The sequence below is a fragment of the Nothobranchius furzeri genome, chromosome 1 (genome assembly GCF_043380555.1).
Source record: "Nothobranchius furzeri strain GRZ-AD chromosome 1, NfurGRZ-RIMD1, whole genome shotgun sequence".
Classification (NCBI taxonomy): domain Eukaryota; kingdom Metazoa; phylum Chordata; class Actinopteri; order Cyprinodontiformes; family Nothobranchiidae; genus Nothobranchius; species Nothobranchius furzeri.
In genome coordinates this window covers 92,729,936-92,749,873 of record NC_091741.1, presented here as the reverse complement: position 1 = coordinate 92,749,873, position 19,938 = coordinate 92,729,936, and the positions used below count along the sequence as shown (strand labels likewise).

The 19,938-nt window shown below is 42.4% G+C and overlaps 1 protein-coding gene across 1 annotated transcript in view; it reads right to left on the bottom strand.

Annotated features, from left to right (window-relative positions):
• LOC129152278 (protein diaphanous homolog 1-like) overlaps positions 1-18,171 on the bottom strand; it is a 20,689-nt gene extending 2,518 nt beyond the window's left edge. Inside the window, exons 1-9 of the mRNA XM_070551586.1 lie at positions 18,041-18,171; positions 17,844-17,938; positions 17,432-17,533; positions 12,442-12,681; positions 12,139-12,268; positions 11,738-11,862; positions 11,455-11,619; positions 10,994-11,123; positions 7,072-7,158 (exon numbers count right to left, since the gene is read on the bottom strand). Coding sequence (XP_070407687.1) covers positions 7,072-7,158; positions 10,994-11,123; positions 11,455-11,619; positions 11,738-11,862; positions 12,139-12,268; positions 12,442-12,681; positions 17,432-17,533; positions 17,844-17,852 — 988 coding nt within the window. The 5' untranslated portion in view covers positions 17,853-17,938; positions 18,041-18,171. The remainder of the gene's footprint in view (positions 1-7,071; positions 7,159-10,993; positions 11,124-11,454; positions 11,620-11,737; positions 11,863-12,138; positions 12,269-12,441; positions 12,682-17,431; positions 17,534-17,843; positions 17,939-18,040) is intronic.
• Positions 18,172-19,938: the final 1,767 nt, after the last annotated feature.

Genomic DNA, 19,938 nt, shown 5'->3' with positions numbered 1-19,938 from the left:
CTCACCTCTGTCAGTGCGCCCCAGGGCAGCTGTGGCTACATCGTAGCTCATCACCATCAGTGTGTGAATGGATCAATGATACACTGTAGTGTAAAGTGCTCTGGAGTCCTTACTCTGACAGGCGCTATACAAGTGCGGGTCATTTATCATTTTTAAAATTTAAATTTAAGCTACAATTTCCAGCTATTCCTGGAACCGGTGCTAACCACGCCGCGATCGTGGGATTAGCCATCCAGTTACCATTAAACTTCCACTTCCCCATGGCGCAAGCTCCCACTAGCTTATTCAGCTAACGTGCTCATCTAAAAATCGCCCCCTTTCACAACCAACTGAATGTGTGCGGTTCCGCTTACACCAATATCATACACAAAAAATGCTGAACACTAACTAGAAATTCACGAAAATTTTATAGAAATAAAATAATCTTGTTTATTGGGTCTTTAGTAATTTAAGACCTCTGGAAACTGTATTTAAGGATTATTTGTCATTTTTAAGGATTTTTAAAGCCTTAAATTTGGAAAAGCTAATTTAAGACTTTTTAAGACTTTTTAAGGACCCGCGGATACCCTGTAGAACCAAGCTGTTGTTCTCCCCTAGATGAACAAACGAGAGCTTGCAACCCTAACCCACAACTTAAAAATTGTAAATGTACTAAGGTGAAAAGGGTATCATGAAGAAAAGAGTTACAGTGGTTGATCCTTAAAAACACTAAAACTCACATTATGTTTAGCAAACCTTTACTTTTAGCTCATGATTGCTTCAGAGAACAGGTCTACAGAAATCTGCCATAATGACTTATCAGCATTTAATATCAAGAAATGTTTTTTTTTAAAGAAGCAACATTGTGCTGCCATTAAGCAGCAACTAAGTAGATTTAGACATTTACTGGCTTAAAGATTTCAGACGTAAGGGACTTCAGTATAATCTTGATTAGTTAGATTTAAAAGGTAATCACCTAAAAGTCACACAGCTGATTCTACAAGAGCAGTTTGGTCTGACACAATCTGTAACCCAAAGCTCGCCAAATGAACTGTTGAAGCTATTTAGTAGCTGAAAGAAGCTGAAAGGATAAAGCTGCTGGTGAAATTTAACACCCAGCCATTTGGATCTGGTCCCACACTTGGAAGTGAAAAGTGTGAATATCTCAGCCTCAGCTGTTTCATTTATTTTTCTGTGCATCTCCAGAGAGCCTGTAGGTTTGTAGAGATGCACAGAAACAGCAGCAGCAGCCTGTGGCCTCACAATGAGGAACACACCAGCATGAGCACAGTCAACGCTCTGATGGGAATACACGATTCGTGTATTTGGTATGAGTTATTGAGGCCGACAGCAACGACTTATTCTCCTGATGAACGAGGGGTTTGCACACTGCAGGGTGATGAGTGGCACAGAGAACGTGGTGAGAAGATCATCTGTAACACATTACACAGCAGGAGACTAAATAATCACAACCCGATGAGCACAGGAACGCTTTGTTGTACGATATGCGACGCTCCCCTTGTGTGGACGGTTGGTTGGTGACTTTGCTGAAGTAGATCTTTATCAGATCTTTTTTTCACCCCTCCCCCAATAAGAAGGAGATGTGGTAATGTGGTAAACTCTACAGAACCTGTTAGTCTCACAGCAACATGATGGAAAAAGGGTCATGAAGGCTGGCCCTGTGCTTTAACTTAGGGACTTATATCGCCCTCTTCAGGCTGCAGCAGGTAACACACTGCTGCTCTACATTAGAGGATTGTGGGAAACTGTGACATCATCCACCACTGGCTGATGCCTGATGGGAAAGTATGGATCTAGAAGTATTGATTACTTATAGATGTGTGGGGTCGGACTCTACTGTGTCCGATGGCATGTGTGACATCATCACAGATCAATACGTTCTCTGCTGCTGAACTGATCATTTGTTGTGTTTGTGAACATCTGTGACGGCGTGCCTTCAGAGCAGTGGGTGTTTCTTAGAGCAGATTGTCTGCAGAGCCAGCGTGTGTCTCTTTTGTTGCCATGCTCTTTATCTCCGTCTCTGTTGTAACACACTGCTGTGTGATTGGCTGTTGCTGCGAGGGTCATGAACCAGCAGATGGGTCTACAGAGAAAGTTCAGACACATCATTCCTCCACCTAAACTTTGAAGAAGCTGATTCTGCCTGGCTGATGAGCCTGTAAACATGTTTGGAGTTAACGGCGTGAAGCCCATGTCGTTGGACTGAATGTCTGCGTGTCCCCAGAAATGGAATGTGTCCATTTCCATCTATTTGCATGCAAACATCCATGTGTGTCTTTGTACTGGCATGCAAGCATCTGGCGTGTGTGTGTTTTAGGGGGTGGTGTTAGACTGAGGGCAGACAGCTGCAGATCCCCCCCCGACCCTTCTATAAAACAACCAGACACACAGAGCGAGCTGAGGTACAGGTCAAAGGTCAGGGGGTGGAAGGCCTCTATAGCCTCGTGGCAAGCTATTCAGTCTCAATACTGAGCCAACAAGCATGACGACACACTCAACAGGTCTTTGAGTAGAGTGGTGCCGTTTGCCATCACTGCAGCTGTGAGTGGGGGTGTCTTTTATATAATACAAGTAATTAAATACACAATAGCAATACACCTCTTTGTAGTAACAGTACTGACAACAACACATTTATAAAGTAGACGACACTTGGTCTATAAAGTAAAATGCACACTTTGAGAAAGCATCATATTGTAATTTATTTTGTCCTAAATGTTGATTCAAACTCTAAAGTTACAGTCTGCACTTTCACAAACATTACCCATCACATAAACTAGCATTTGCTGCTCACTAATGTTACTTTACTTTAATTTTCACACATTTTCTAGCCTTCTTTCTTCATCGGCCGGATACCCACAATCCTCTGCTCTGAGCGGGCTGGCGTGAAACCTGGGCTGTTTCTCAATGCCAAGGAACCTTGCCTTGATGTCTTGGCCTCGCCCCAGTTGTCTAGGAGATACGTCATCAGGAGACGCCAAGACGTGTTCCAATGTTCATGTTCTACCGAGGAGTGTTCTCCGTTTGTTAGCCGTTTAGCTAGCTGAGCGAGGATACATGGGAGGTGTCTTGTAGCCTAGCCTTGGTTAAAAATTACCCAGAATACACTGTGGTATTTTCAAAAGGACGGTGGATCAAAAGCTGGCAACTACTTGGGGACAATTTTCAAGTTTAAAGTAAGTCAGCTAATTTAAAATGTTTTTTTAGATCCAAAGAAGTTATCCATTGTTGGTTAGTTGTTTAGTAGTTGCAGCTTCGGTGGCTAGCGAGTAGTAACTCACTTATATTTTTAATTTAATAAACATATGCACAATTAAAAAAAGTTAAAGGCTCGTTATATATTTATATTGAAACTAATATGTATAAAATATAATGTTAGCTCACGTGTCACGTGACATTACGCTACCGCCGTGGAAGCCATGGTCACGTGATGCAAGTCTGTTCCATTTAACCGTTTTCTTTGACCAAGGAAGGACAGTGTCCTCACAAGGCCAGGCGCCTAGACATTGAGAAACACCAAGCCTTCTGTTGGAATAATGTCTGTTTCATGTACTGATGGTTAAAAATGAGACCTTTTCTCTATCCAAAGCTGTTATTGTTCTAAAACTTTCCAGAATCTCTGAAGTGATCTCATTCAGAGTGATGGGAACTGATCCTTTATGTCTGCAAGGTAACAAAGCAGGGGTTGAATAACTGTATGTGATGCTCAGGAACATCCAGACCGAACTTCAGATAATCTGTCGTTACCCAAATGGCTGCTTATTGAAGCTTTTTGAGCACAGGAACTGCTCATATGTGATGCTAGAGCTTTAGTCTATAGCTACTGGGTATAAATGACCACACAAACAAACAGAGCTGAGTTCAGTAGAAAGAAGAAGAAGAAAAGATCATTTCTATAGCGCCTCTCAAGATAAAAATCACGAGGCGCTTCACAAAAACAAAAAATTAAAAAAATGTAAAAATATAAAAAAGCATTTAGAAAATGTTTAAAAATATATTTAAAATGAGCAAAAATAAGCAATTGCAATTTAAAAGAAAAAAAGTTAAGAAAGAGAGAGAGTGAAGAGGAAAGAGGGAAATCAGTGGATCCTGAGGAAGGTGGAATAGGTGGGGAGAGCAGAATAAAGAGAGAGAGGTGAAGAAGGTCATACAAAAGCCAGCTTGAACAAGTGAGTCTTCAGCTGCTTTTTAAAGGAGACCACTGAGTCCACTGATCTCAGGCTCAGGGGGAGAGAGGTCCAGTCTGGGGGCCACAGCAGCAAAGAGGACAGTAGAGCTACACTGATAAAAAGTGCAACATGGTTCACTGTTTAGCTTCTGAAAATGAAATGAATTAATATCAAAAGGATGGTAAAAGTAGAGTAATGAAATGAAGATAAAACATTTTATATGAGTTTTCTGTTTGTCACATTTTTATAATACTAACTGCAAGAATAGGAATCTTAATTTTCATTCATAAATACAATCTTATTAGACTGAAATAAAAAAAAAACTAATTAGACTAACAAATCATGCCTTAATTTCGTTTCAAACTTTTTAACAGTTGTTTTAATTAAACTGGAGTACCAGGGAGGTGAAACTCTGCTTCCCTTCTCACTCATAAATCATAAAAGCAAATTAATATCCGTCTAGTGTTTGACTTATTATTATTGGAACATCTGATCAGTGATTACGCCGCACATAATGGTTTTAAATGGATAACAATGTAACTGCAAGAAAAAGTAATAAGAATGGGATCAGCTGGTCCCAGGGACAGAGATCTGTTACATGTCACAATCAAAACCATTGCTTCATGAGCCTCAGATGTCCCAACCGCATAAAACCCTTCTCTGTAGTATCCAGGATGAGCTTGAGCAACTTTCCTGAACAGATCTGGGACAAACTCTGCACATATAAAGTCCTGTATAACCCCACTGTTCTCACACACACTCTGGTTACATGCATGTTTTATTCTACAGCTGCCTTACGCCAAAGTCCTGCTTCAGCTCCACTAAATTAAGACCTCTGACTCAACCACACACACACACACACACACACACACACGCACACACACACGCACACACACACACACACACACACACACACACACACACACGCACGCACACACACACACACGCACACACACACACACACACGCACACACACACACACACACACACACACACACACACACACACACACGAGGAAAAAAACAAGACCCAGTCTTGTTGTGCGGCTGAGAGACTTTAGGCTCTGCCTGGCTGCAGAAAGAAAACAAAAGAAGTCTTTAAACACGGATGACCAACACACAACCTCCTCACAAAGACTGCACAAAAACTGCTGCATGGCTTCACACTATCCACCATCTCTGAGGAAAACCCTGACCTTTGGCCAAATGACGACGGAAATCCACAGTGGGGTAAGAGTCAGGGAGGAGGCGTTTAGTGGGGATTTGATACAGCCACTCAGATTTTCCACCTCCTTCCTACCACAGGCTGGTATGTGGAGCGAGGAAAGCTCAAACTGCCTGTTTCTCCCACATTTCTGATCAGGTATTTCCGGTTAGGAGAGTGAGGTGGCCAAGCTGAGGTATGGATGACTGGCTGAGCCAAAGACTGGGCCCCCTTCTTTTACTGTTGTCCCAGTCAGTTTAGCAGCAGTTGGGCTCTTTAACTTTCTGCACTGTTAGGTGAGATTAAGAGGTTAACAGAGGACCACTGAATCAGAGTTACTGCAGTCACACGATGACACAAAGGATCCGAAAAAAAAACAAAAACAAAGGAGAGAAAGACCAAAGGAGATGATCAAAAGAAACAAAAGATGCAGTCCACCCTCTGGTTTCCAGTTATTCCACTCTGGAGCCACGCTTCACATCTGGCTTCCATTGAAGGAGGGATAGGGTTGCACACACTCCTCCACAACTTTTCTTATGTGCAAATTCAGAACACACACATATGTGCATGTGAATACACACAAACAGGGTCTCGCTTACTCGATTTCTCACAATAAATGTGAACTGGACAGTTTCATACTAGCACACACAAGCTGCCTAAAACCAGGAGTCATGTTACATAGTAAATGTCCCGACTGTTAGTTTGAGCTGCTTGGTCTGATCGGGAGGCCAAAACCTGTTACAATAAGTGCTACAAGTACAGGATTACAGACACAGAGGAGGAAAGCAGGGAGAAAAGTGTCTAAAAGAGTAAATAAAAGGAGGATCTGAATGTGGGATGGACAGAGAGGAGCAACCCTAGACTTCCGGACAACACAAAGACGTGGTTTTATGTCACACAAAACAAAAATAAGAAATCTAACAAATCTAACCAAACTCTGAAAGTTTATGAAGTAACATACCAAACAAAAATGTGTCTTTTCCTAAAAATAACAATGGGCTATTTATGTATAAAAACTTTTAAAGATTTATTCTGGACGGGTTTAAAAGCTTTGAAAAAGGAAAAAATGTAATAAAAAAGGTTCTGCTGTCTTCAGTAGACTGATGTAAATGGATCCTGTGGTAAACACACTTCAGTGAAAGTGAAATGAACCCTAAAAACAGTTCATAAAACATCATTTTATGTGGGAAGCTTAAAGACACACGTCTGTCTCATATTTTAGCCCTTTATGGCATGTTTTGTGCATTCCTTTCACATTAATCTGCCTTTTTTAATGTTTCTGCCCACACTCTGGTTCACCCTTCTGAAATTCTTATTTTTCCTATTCCACGACCACACCCTGATCAGCTGCTGTTACCGTCCACACCCACTCATGGCACCCTGTCCTCTCGTCTGTTGTTGTGCCAGCCCTCGGTGGCACTGGCTTTGCTCCCTGTAACTATAACCCAGAATAGCCCCGCAGCTCTCAGCCTCTCAGACGTGCAGCAGCCATGGAAAACATCAACAAATGTGTTGTTGTGTATCGACACGGAGCAAACAAGACAGAAGGAGAACACAAGTGTGTGTGTGTGTGTGTGTGTGTGTGTGTATAGTGAGAACATCTGTGTGAGAAGAAACTGAAAGCTGTAACTCAAAAGCGAGACAGAAAACTTGACCTCCTCTGTCTTTTATGAGATTTATGGATGAGTTTGGGTTTAAGTACCTGCTTGCCGAGGTCCTCTCTTTCTTCTGAAAGCAGCGCCCGACTGCAGTGCCTCCAGCAGGCCGTCCATGATGCCAGTTTCATCGTCTGTAATAAAGATCAAAACCTAAGGTTAGGGATGCAGAAACAAAGCACAGAATTATATCATTATGCCGAGTCAGACTTGAAAGTCTATTTTAAGAACAAACAGTCGTTTCCTCCAGTGATCGGGAATTATTTACAAAAAATCCTGCCACAGGACACGGGGACATTCACACACGGTCACTTTTTAAATGAGTTACATTAACCTAGATAAGCTGTGAGCCGGTTAAGCTACATCACTGCTCTACAGGCAGTTTTGGCACGCACACACGCGCACACACACACACACACACACACCTCTATTGAAAAGATGCACTCACTAAAGCCAAATCCACAAAAACACTACAAAATGAACATGTGAATGTGGCTCTTTTTCAAACAGGCGCTGACTGGACGTGAAGCTGGAGTTACTGGATGTTTGTTGGAACGGGTGTTTTAGCTCGCCTTTGATTGCATCCAGATAGTCTGCTAAACTTCAGTGTCTGAGACAGGAAACACTGTTCAAGCCACGTGGAGTGCCAACACTCTGGACGTGTGTGTGCGTGTTAGTGGGCATCATTCAGTGGCACAGCTCAGCCATCAAGCAGATGGTCTCAATTATTTCTATTTGAAGCTGAATTGAGTAGAGAAGGTCTGGAAAGGGGGGCAGTAGAGCAGAGGGTTAAAGGTTTACATCGTCACCTTCCCAACCCCCAGACACAAAGCACATGTCCTGCTCACACACACACGCACGCACGCACACACACACACACACACACACACACACACACACACACACACACACACACACACACACACACACACACACACACACACACACACACACACACACACACACACACACACACACACACACACACACACACACACACACACACACACACACACACACACACACACACACACACACACTATAATCCTGCAGTAAGCCATGCAGCAGATGGCTTGTGGTCTCGCCTGTCATGTCTGAGAAAATCTCCCTCCCACCTTCCATCTACAGCTCATACACACCGCTCAGCGTCCATAAACAGGAACTACACACACATACACATAAGAGTCATGATAAGCTGCAGTTATCTTCTTCTGAGGAAACACATCTGGCATGAATCCATAAACAGCCTCAAAAGTCCCAAAAGTCTAATGAGACCAAGGATCCTCAAACAAGACTCTGGTCCACAGTCACACATGTCAAAACGTTTTTATGGCGCTCCCATGATGTCCTCTGAGAAAAACGTGTAACCTTGTTGCCAGACAGAAGCAAATAAACACACAAACCTAATTGTGTGAATGCTCTGGGCAAGTGCAAGGGCACCAATCAAGGACCTAGCTGTCTAGTAAACACACTTTACAGTCTGGGTGAACACCAAAGTAAAAATGAAAAGTCTTTGGGCTGCTTGTCGGTAAAGTTCTGAATAAAGCTCTAGTGTTTGTGTTTGCTTCCCTCGCTGTGGCTGACAGCAACTCTGTTAAAACGGGTCGTCATAAATGTGAGTGAGATCTACATCATTTCATTTGCTGCATATTGTAAAAAAAAAATCAACTCCTTAAATTCATCTATGGCTGATCATGCACTACTTGATGGGTGTAAAATATTATACATGTTTAGTAAAACTTTGTCAGACTAAACTGGACTAAGGTAAACAACTTAAGTGCTTCAACTATCCAGAAAATAAGCAAAGTTCACACCTGAACGAGCAGCACACTGCTCACTGAGTTCAGTAAAGGAGTGCATGAAGCAACTAAGACGCCCAGATGGACTATTCAGTGCAACAGTTTTAGATGGGAAGCTTTAAAAGTAGTCTTATTGGATTATATTTACAACACACACACACACCAGGTGCATCACCGAGGAGCACAAACACAGAAGACATCTCCCGTGGACCAACAGCACCTCTAGTGGTGGTTCACAAAGTGTTATGGATGGTGAAAAAGCAAACATAAAAACCCTTTCCTCTAACGTGCTACAGCTGTGTCTCTCCTCCAGCGAGCTGACGTCAGACAAACTGAGCTGATCCCATTTCATCCCATCATACTTCCGTGCTTTTCTCCTCTCCTCGTCTTGCCCTATTTTCTAAGAGACGACAACAACACAGTCTAATCCACCGCAGAGCATCTGCTGCCCTAGTCTCCTCCATCCCACCCCACCCCATCCCCCACACACCACTCCATCACTAGCTTTATGTATGGAGCACGAGCACTCCCAGTGGCAGTTCCCATACAAGCATCTGAATGTGTTCAAGCACACACCCTTCCTCACACACACACAGCGACGCTGAACCTTTTGCAGACACTACTGACACCTAGCTGCACACATAAGACACAGTAGCTGTCCAGAGGAGTCAGATCTAATTAGAGGAAAACATCTCACTTGAACCTTTGGGCGTGGATCTCCACACGAGCTCCGCTGAGCTATTTTCATGACAGCTAAATATCAGAGAGCACATAATAAGTGAAATATGCCACGAGTAAACTGAAAGATTCCCAGAAGAAATATCCATTCAGCCACTCACACCAGCTATTATCACATGCTTAAAACACGGGAAGTGTGTGTGACTCACAAGGGAATGACAAGGCCACAAACTACAAACACACACTGACCTTCCAGGGTTTAACCAACAGCAGTTGGGAGTGGATGTCAGAGCAGCATTCAGTAAATTCATGAGATAGTAAAGGCATGGGGAGCAGATAGGTGGGACACGGCCAGAAAAAAAGGGAACTTGTTGGATGTTTATGAGCAAAGAGGAGCAGCTGCTGATAAACAAGTTTGTGTTTAACAGCATTTCAGGATGAGGGTCATAACCAAATACAAAACAAAGACCAGGTGTATGTTTGCCAGACTGATTTGTGAGTGGGTGAATTCAAATAAGGGGTGTTGAATGACTCCAGGCTGCAGGGGCAGTCAAATGTGCCACCTGTTTGTAAATGACCCCTGTATCACACACATGCCTGGTCATCTTAGGAGCTCTCATGTTCCTTTAACGTGTCACCAGAGCTGAATATAACATTTAATCCCTTTACTCTCACACACATTCTGCAGATTTTTTTAAAAAAAGATACAGAACTTCCTAAGTAGGGCCTTGGTGTCTTTTCACAGCTGGGAGATGGACCAATAAGACAAAAGCTAAACACTTTTGTAAAATGTTCACAAAATACAGCAGAATGCACACATGGCTGTCGAACAATTAGACTGTGAAGGAGTCTCTGGAGAGCCCAAGTGGAGCCACAAAAAATAGGAATGCATGAAAAGTAGGTCAGAGTCTGAGGGAAGAGGGGGAAGAGTCTGAGTGCACAAACTTGTGTCTGCAAGGCAGGATTAGTGTGTTTGTGAGGGATGAGTGAGTGGTCATGTGTTTGTGTTACACGGGACAAGACGGCACGGGCATCGGTCAGTAAAACAGCTTCTCATGAAGAGCATGCACTTTCCCCCAAATGTTCTTTTTATGACAGAAAATCCCCTGAATGCTCAGAGGCGTGAAACGATGTGAAGCAGTTTTTAGACTCTTTGCTACTTTTCACAAGTTTTTGTGAAGTTGTTGTTTCCTGCTGACTTCAAAACAGGTCATCAACATTAGATTAACTTTGGTCTAAAAATACTGTGTGCACACTCTGCGCACACACACACACACACACACACACACACACACACACACACACACACACACACACACACACACACACACACACACACACACACACACACTAAAGAGAACTGTGGACTCTGAGTGCCCCCAACTGGAGTGTGAGAGAAATACAAACTGACACATGGAGTGTATTTATCCATTTCAGTCACAGGTAAACAATTCAATAAATAAAATTAAAGATGTGATTTATAAATTATGACCTCCAGTGATGTCGAGAAGCTTGTTTTTTGCTCTGTCCTCTTTCTGCTTCTCAGCTTTTTCTCTAGCCAGCTTGGCCATCCTGATCTTCTCCTCAGCCTCTGCCCTCTTTTGATTCTCTTGAACTGCTTGCTGCAAAATAGAAAAGTGCATGTTTGAGGTTTAAGAGGTAGTAACACATATTTTTAATGATATTTTCAGTGTGTGTAAACAAAACTTTAACAGTCATGCAGGTACCCGCAGTAGCAGGTAAAACATGTTTTCACCCTCCAGACATTTACAGAATAAATGAGCATTGTTGGATTTGCTTCTCTTTGTTGTATATAAACAGCAGGTGCACACTCAGGTTTTCCTTCATTGTTTCACTAGTCTTTCATCCGCTTCTTTTGCTGAACTTTGTTTTGTTTGCTTTAAATAGACAAACCGACATCTGACTTGTTCTCCTGCACACACCAGCACACACCTGGAACATGTTTTTGAAGTTGCTAAGGTCTCCGAAGAATTCCTCCACTGACATTTTTCTCGGGTCAAACACAAAATATTCTCCCAGATCGCTGTACTGCTTCTCCATATTCTTATGCATCAAATCCAGCTTCTCATACTGCTCCTGTGCTTGACTCACAAAACTGTGAAGATATCATGTTAAGGCAAATAAAACATTTGTCTAGAGGACTAAGTCACTGTTTAGTTACAACTCTCCGTTTGGCTCATTTTGCTTTGGCGGAGTGGCTGAACTGAGAGGATATCGACATCTTTTCCACAAAGAGGTCGTTTTCATTTTGTGGAGGGGGGAAAGTTTCCAGATCTTTCTCCAGGCTCTTGATCTGACGACCCATCGATTCCAGATTCTTCTGAATCATCTCTGCAGAAACTGCCAAGAACAAGAAAAATGTCAGCACATGAGGACAATAAGCTAATTAAAGACACTATAAATGTATTTGAACACATTGCTGTACATTTCCATATGTAAACAGTGGAGCAACCACTGCTGATGAGCTTCTGCCTTTATTTATTTTGATAGTTTTTTTAAAAACACACAAGAAGATTTTACAAAGTTGCAAAACTCGTGAGACAAGTTGTGTTTACGTGTAATCATTGTTTGACCCTATCCTCAAAGATCAAACTCGAAGCTAAATGCCACGCGTACCTCTGCTGGCCTTTTCCACGTGAATCAGCTCATCAGGAAAGCTCACGACATCAGGATACTGCTCCTGGCACACGCCAGCAAGAAAATGAAGCAGCGTCTGCTTCAGGTCAGCTGATTTGGTGTCCCGGAGCTAATGGAAAAATTATTGATTTTTTTAATGACATGCTGAAAAAGCAGCCCACTGAAATTTAAATATCTACAAGCTTTCTGCTTCACAAAGTCCATCTGTGATTTTGATACTGCAAGTCTGATAGGTTACAAAAATGAGCACATCTGTTTGTGGGTCACATATTCACACTTCACCTTGCACAGGTATGAAATGGAAAAACCGAATGCCATTCCATTACGGGAGCCAGAGTTCATGTAGTTCCCAACAAGGAGAATGATCTGCAGCAGTTTGGCAAAATTCTCGCTTTTCCTGAGCTCCTCACAGGCTGCTGTTACAGACACAACATCTGGCTTAATGTTGTTAAGCTGCTCCTCAAACTGCAGCTTGAACAGGATGGCCTGAAGACGTGGCATCAGCCGCTTCACACCAGACATCTGGAAAAACAAGGATGAGGGGACTGTGAGAATTTTCCTGGCATGGTTATGGCCTCTGTGTGTGTGTGTGTGTGTGTGTGTGTGTGTGTGTGTGTGTGTGTGTGTGCGCGCGCGCGCACACAAACAGATGTGTGTGTGTGTGTGTGTGTGTGTGTGTGTGTGTGCGCGTGTGCGCGTACACAAACAGATGTGTGTGTGTGTGTGTGTGTGTGCGTGCGTGCGTGCGTGCGTGCGTGTACACAAACGGATGTGAAGGAGTGAAGGGGATTTCATCCATAATCCTATTTTACGGTGAAACAGTGTCGTCTTTGTTTACCAACTTTAGGAGATTGAGTATCTCGTACTCGGGCTGTAAAGCTATATTTTTACACCTCATTTCTTCTCTCACCAGTTGGTAGGACTTGTTTGGGGTTAGTCATCCCAGCTTATCTGGGAAATAATACGAGTTAGGTCCACCACAAACTGCCTTTATTGTTTAGCCAAAATGTTACTGCTCTGTAAAATACAGAAGCTTTGGTATAAGTTTTAGTGTTTTCTTTTAGGTCATAAAAAATAAAACTATGCATGTGACAAGTTATTATTGTGATTTATCAACACAAAGTGCAATGAGACAGTCAAAAATGACCACAACTAATATATTATTTAGGACTAAGGTCATTGGTATGTATAAGCTAAAATGAGTTTTAGTTCCAGATCAGATTAACATTATAATAACAACATACATAAATTACAGTAAAATATGTCAGATTGTTAACATTTTTGCAAAAAAAACTAAAATTACACTACAACTCAGCTATTTGACGACTATTCAAGTTCGACATCATCCAGACATTCTCTCCTCCAATCTCTCCAAACACAGTGTGTCTCGGGTCTTCACCAGCTACCCGACCCGCTTAAAACAGATCGGCCTCTCTGGTGCTGTACATAGATGGTTCACTTCCTACCACAGACAGAACTTTTATGGTGAGTTTGGATACCTGTTCCTCTGGGGTCCACAGCATCACAAGTGGTGTGCCCCAGGGTTCAGTTTTAGGCCCAGTGCTTTTCAACCTCTATATGCTCCCTCTTGGCGGCATCATCAGGAGACATGGGGTGAATTTCCACAGTTACGCTGATGATACACAGTTGTAAATCTCTGTGTCTCCTTATGACACATTGCCAGTGGATGCACTTTTTAACTGCATTTTAGACATTAAATCCTGGATGGTATGAAACATTCTCCAGCTCAACCAGGACAAAACTGAAGTTTTAGTCATCTGTCCTAAGAACCAGAGAGAAAAACTTTTACCAAAACTACAATCAAGGTTTGTGGATTGGGGGGTGAAACTGGCATAATTGTTTTAAGTGTGGGAAAGGGAGGCAATGTGAGTTATATGGGTCATTTTAATCTGTTAAGCACGCTGTGTTACTTGCTTTGCATGAAAAGTGCTATATAAATAAAGTTTGATTGATTGACAGACAGGAGACAGCAGGTGAGGATAGAAGGTCACCTCTGATGGCCAGACCACACGCATCGGCAAACCTCAGGGGTGTGTCCTCTCTCCACTGCTCTTTTCCCTCTACTACAATAACGACATCTCCACAGACTGCTGTCAAATCCCTGATGTTTGCAGATGACACCAAGACCACTGGTCTAACCCAGGGCAATGATTAGTCTGCACACCGGTGGGAAGTTGAATGGCTGGGGCTTTGGTGCAGTTATAACAACCTGGACCTGAGAATTCTCGAGACTGCGGGTGACGGTGGATTTTCAGAAACAACCACCAACATTGCTCCCCCTCACCATATCCATCAGCCTCATATCCCCTGTGGAGACCTTCAAGTTCCTGGGAACCATTATTTAAACATTTCTCACTACAGCGCTTTACACATGATTTATTTCATTTTGACTTGGACTGCATAAGGCTTATTGATGTTGAAATAGCCTGGAAATATTTTCAGGATGGATTTTTGCAAATTGTTAAGAAACATGCTCCCTTGCGTAAGTTTATAGTCAAGGGCCGAGACAACCCTTGGTTTTCTCCGGAGCTCAGCAAACTTCTTCATGAAAGAGATGGGCAAAGGCTAGAAAATCAGAGGTAGAGGCTGATAAAATCAATTTCAGACAACTACGAAACAAGTTCACGGCAGCCGTCCGACATGCCAAATCTGAATACTGTCTGACTGCTGCTATAGATGCTTTAAATAACCCTAGGGTTTTCTGGGAGACTATCAAGTCTATTTCCTCCATTGGACCTCATATTGAACTGCCTCTCCATATAATCAGGGATAATATTATTATCTCAGATAGAATAGCTATGTTAGGTTTTAATGAACATTTTGCTGCATCTGGTTCATTATTTGATTGTTGTCAACCTTCAGAAGCCTCCCCCTCTAATGGTAATGCTGCTGAAAGATGCTATGTTGGTCAGCCTTTTACCTTTACTCCATTTTCAGTTAAAGAAGTACATAAAGCTCTTGTGTCGTTGGACATCAAAAAGCCTGCTGGTCCAGACCTCTTAGAGCCTTATTTTTTAAAAGTGGCCGCAGATTTTATTGCTAAACCGCTCAGGTATATTTTGAACTTGTCCTTAGATCAGAATGTCATACATTTAGCCTGGAAATCTGCCTATGTCCTTCCCTTGCTGGGGGGGTCCAATCTTGCTAAACAACTATAGGCCTATCTCCAGTTTGTCTGTCCTGTCAAAAGTCTTAGAATGGCTAGTAAACGAACAACTGAAGGAATTCCTGAGCGATAATAATATTCTATCAGAGTTTCAGTCTGGCTTTCGAAAGGATCATAGTACCATCTCTGCTTCACTGAAGGTTGTAAATGATTTCATTGATGCATTGGACAGCAAAAAGATGTGTGCAGCTCTTTTCATCGACCTCTCTCTGTGCATTTGACACAGTGAATCATTGTATTCTAAAACAAAGGCTATTCAACATTGGTCTTTCTGAGAAGGCAGTTGGTTGGCTTGAAAATTATCTCTGAGATCAGACCCAATGTGTCAGCTTTAATGGTATCTCGTCAAGCTTCTTACAGGTGGCTTCAGGGGTTCCGCAGGGCTCGGTATTGGGCCCACTTTTATTTACCATCTATGTGAATGACCTTTGTTCGACTGTTCACAATGCTTTATTCCATTTTTATGCTGACGACACAATCATTTGCAGTAGCGGAGAAACTATTCATCAGATCTTTGAACACCTGCAGGATGCTTTTGATATCGTACAATCCCATCTATCTGACTTGAAGCTTGTGTTGAATGCAAGTAAAACTAAACTGGTCCTCTTCTCAAATAATAGGAACTCTACAGCTATCCCCCAAACAAGATTACTCTAATAGTGTGTGGCTGAGTACAGGTACTTGGGGTTTGAACTTGATGAACATCTGACCTTTAAGATTTACATCCAAAGTTTAGTCAGGAAACTTAGGTTAAAACTAGGGTTCTATTTTAGGAATGGGGCTTGTTTATTCTCTTGCAGCAAGGAAGAAGCTGGTTGAGGCCACTTTTCTGTCCCTCATGGACTATGGTGATGTTTTATATATGCATGATCCTAAGAAATATCTGCTTCAAATAGATTCAGTTGTATCATGGAGCACTGAGATTTATTACAGGGTGCAAAGGTTGTACACATTGTTGCACTTTGCACAATCTAGTCCAGTGGCCCTCATTAGCTCAGTGAAGGCTAACCAGGTGGCGACTATTTATATATAAAGCCATCATTAGGATGTTGCCTCCTTATTTATGTAGGCTTCTGTCTTTCGAAACCAGCACTTGCTCACTTCGGTCCAATGCTAATCTCCAGCTGGCTGTGCCTAGAGCTCGTACATAATTAGGTAAGCGAGTATTTAGGATCTCTGCTCTATCAGCCTGGAACCAGCTACAGAACCACTTAAAACTAGAAACCCCGGTCTCTTTTGGTCAATTTAAGCGGCTAGTAAAGAAACAGGAAGCAGGCACATTCGGCCCCTGTCCCTGCTTCCGAAGTTAGGATAGGCCTATGATATAGGTCAAGACAAAAACTTCCATTCCCTAATGTTGACTGGATCACTGTAATATTAATGCATAATGTTTGGTATGTCTTTCCCATTGTATTCGTGTGTCTGCTGGTGCGTATGTTTGTGTACGTGTAAACATACACGTGTGTGTGCATGTGCTATTTGCTAATTTTGGTTGAACTCCTGCATTGTTAAAATTTGATGTTTTTTCTCTGCGCCTCTCGAGGGGGGCGGGGCCTTTTCTGGTCACGGTCTCCTTGGGGTCCCTGTGCTCTGGGGCAGCTCCTGGATCTCTGGGACTTGGACCTCCCTCCATCTCCTATGCATCTTTGGGGGGCAGATCTGTGGCCCCTCACACTCTCTATTGGACGCTCCTATAGAGAAACCTTACATATACAAGCGCGTGTACGCACACTGGCACTCCCATGGTTCTCTCATAAGTATGGACTTGGGCACATTCAACATATGTCTTAAGGCTGTGGTTGGCACTAAATGCACTGTGATTTATTATCGTGCAATTGTTCAGTAAAACAATGTTGATTTTACATTTCTTCATCAAGTTGACACAGTGATAGCTTGCTCCTGTTGTATTGTTGTGTGTCCCTTTTCTGCAGGTCTAGAAGCAGACTCTTGTTCATCATTGATTGTTTATTTTTGTGGACCAGCATTATGGTCTGCTGGTAAAAAAAAAAAAAATCACAGCAGTGTCCATCTCTTTCCTAAACAAAATCGTTATTTTTGTTTAGTTTGTGTCTGTATGTTTCTTACCACTATGCTAAATTGTTCTGACTCAGCCAAATCATCGTATTCATCCTTCATGTCTGCCAGAATGCTCAGCTGTTCTGTTTGTGGCAGCTGTTTGACCAGGTTCTGTGGGAGACAAACATCAGATCAAAATTATTTACATGAGTCCTAATGCACAGCTTGAGAAACAGGTGGTTAGATTAAATGGAGAGGGTGTTTCTAAAATAAAGTGTGTAAAAGCTTTAATTGTGATAAAAATCTACAGTCATTTTAAGATTTTCTCTTTTAAAAATGTCATTTACAAAAACTAAAAAACTTAACTGATTTTACTCTGCAACAAAACAAACCAGTAAGCTACAATCTGTGGTAGCATTTATAAATGAATACACAACAAGAGGCTTTAATAAAAACATGAAGGGAGATCTGAACTTAGTACCTGAACCATGGACTCAGTCAGAATCTTCTCGTTTACTTGCAGAATAGCATTTTTGATCTCTTCGTACGGAAGACGAAACGATCCCAGGAAAATGGCTTTGTAAAGAAAACCCAAACAAATAATTATTACTACTGAATAACTTTAGTAAATTCATCCAAAAAGCACAGACTGGTGTGAACGTTAACAAACAGACTTACAGAGGTTCTGTGAGGACTTGGCATCAAGAACCTTCAGCTCCTTCACCTTCTTTTTCTGCACTAGCTTCTTCTCGTCTCCACCATCCTGCTCTTTTTTCGCTGGAGAAGGAAACGGAAAAAATAATAAATACAGTTACAAAGAAATACAGCAGTTATTGTAGCTTAGGCTTTGTAATGTAAAATGCGGATTAAAGGGAAAGTTAGAGGGCTACGTGTGATGCATATAAACGCTGACAGACTTGGCACGGCCTTTATGTTTCTCACTTTCTCCCAACTGTGTAATGTCAAGGAGGTGTTGGATTTTTGTTTCAGCAGCCTTGGGTAAAACTGAACTAACAAAAAATGCCTGTAGACCTGGATAATGTCTCTGGTGAATCTGGGATGTAGAAATTTGGCAAGACATTTGTTAACCGAAGGCCATTTAAAGACTGCATTACATGTATGCATACACACTGAATCATATGCACTGGAAACAAATATTTTAGATTAATTTGCTCAGACAAGGTCAGGATTGTGACTGTGAGGATGTGTCAGAATGTGGGGGTAGATGTGAACTAGATTATAATTGGGAGTGAAAGATGAACAGTCACATGGGTTTGACCACATAACGGCTGGTTGAATCCAGGCACATCATGTCTAAAGTCAGCTGAGGTCAGGGTGCCACTGAGGTTCAGCTTTCTTTCAATGTTGTTCAACCTCAGAAGCTCACCTGTAACTCACCATAAGACAGCACGTCGATCAAACATAAACCTGTCATTCTCTCTAAATTCACAGCAGTCTTTTACACTCAACAAAAATATAAACGCAGCACCTTTGTTTCTGCTCCGATTTTTCATGAGATGGACTTAAAGATCTAAAATTCATTCCAGATACACAATATTACCATTTCTCTCAAACATTATTCACAAATCAGTCTAAATGTGTGATAGTGAGCACCTGTGCTTTGCTGAGATAATCCATCCCACCTCACAGGTGTGCCACATCAAGATGTTGATCTGACATCACAAGTAGTGCACAGGTGTACCTTAGACTGGCCACAATAAAAGGCCACGCTGGAATGTGCAGTTTTTTGCTTTATTGGGGGTCTGGGGACTCAGTACCGGTCACTATCTGGTGTGACCACCATTTGCCTCATGCAGTGCAACACATCTTCTTCGCAAAGAGTTTATCAGATTGCCATTTGTGGCCTGTGGAATGTTGGTCCAATGGCTGTGTGAAGTTGTTGAATATTGGTGGGTACTGGTACACACTGTCATATACGCTGGTCAAGCACATCCCAAACATGCTCAACAGGTGACATGTCCGGTGAGTATGCTGGCCATGCAAGAACTGGGACATTTTCAGCTTCCAAGAAATGTGTACAGATCCTTGCAACATGGGGCCGTGCATCATCTTGCTAAAACCTGAGGTGATGTTCATGGATGTACGGCACAACAATCGGCCTCAGGATCTCATCACGGTATTTCTGTGCATTCAAAATGCTATCAATAAAATGCACCTGTGTTCTTAGTCCATAACAGATGCCTGCCCATATCATAACCCCACCACCACCATGGGCCACTCGATCCACAACATTGACATCAGCAAAGCGCTCACCCACACGATGCCACACACGCTGTCTGCCATCTGCCTTAAACAATGTAGACAGAGATTCATCTGTGAAGAGAACACCTCTCCAACGTGCCAGACGCCGTCGAATGTGAGCATTTGCCCACTCAAATCTGTTACGGCGACGAGCTGGAGTCAGGTCAAGACCCCGATGAGGACGACGAGCATGCAGTTGAGCTTCCCTGAGACGGTTTCTGACAGTTTGTGCAGAAATTGTTCGGTTATGCAAACCAATTGTTTCAGCAGCTGTCTGAGTGGCTGGTCTCAGCCGATCTTGGAGGTAAACCTGC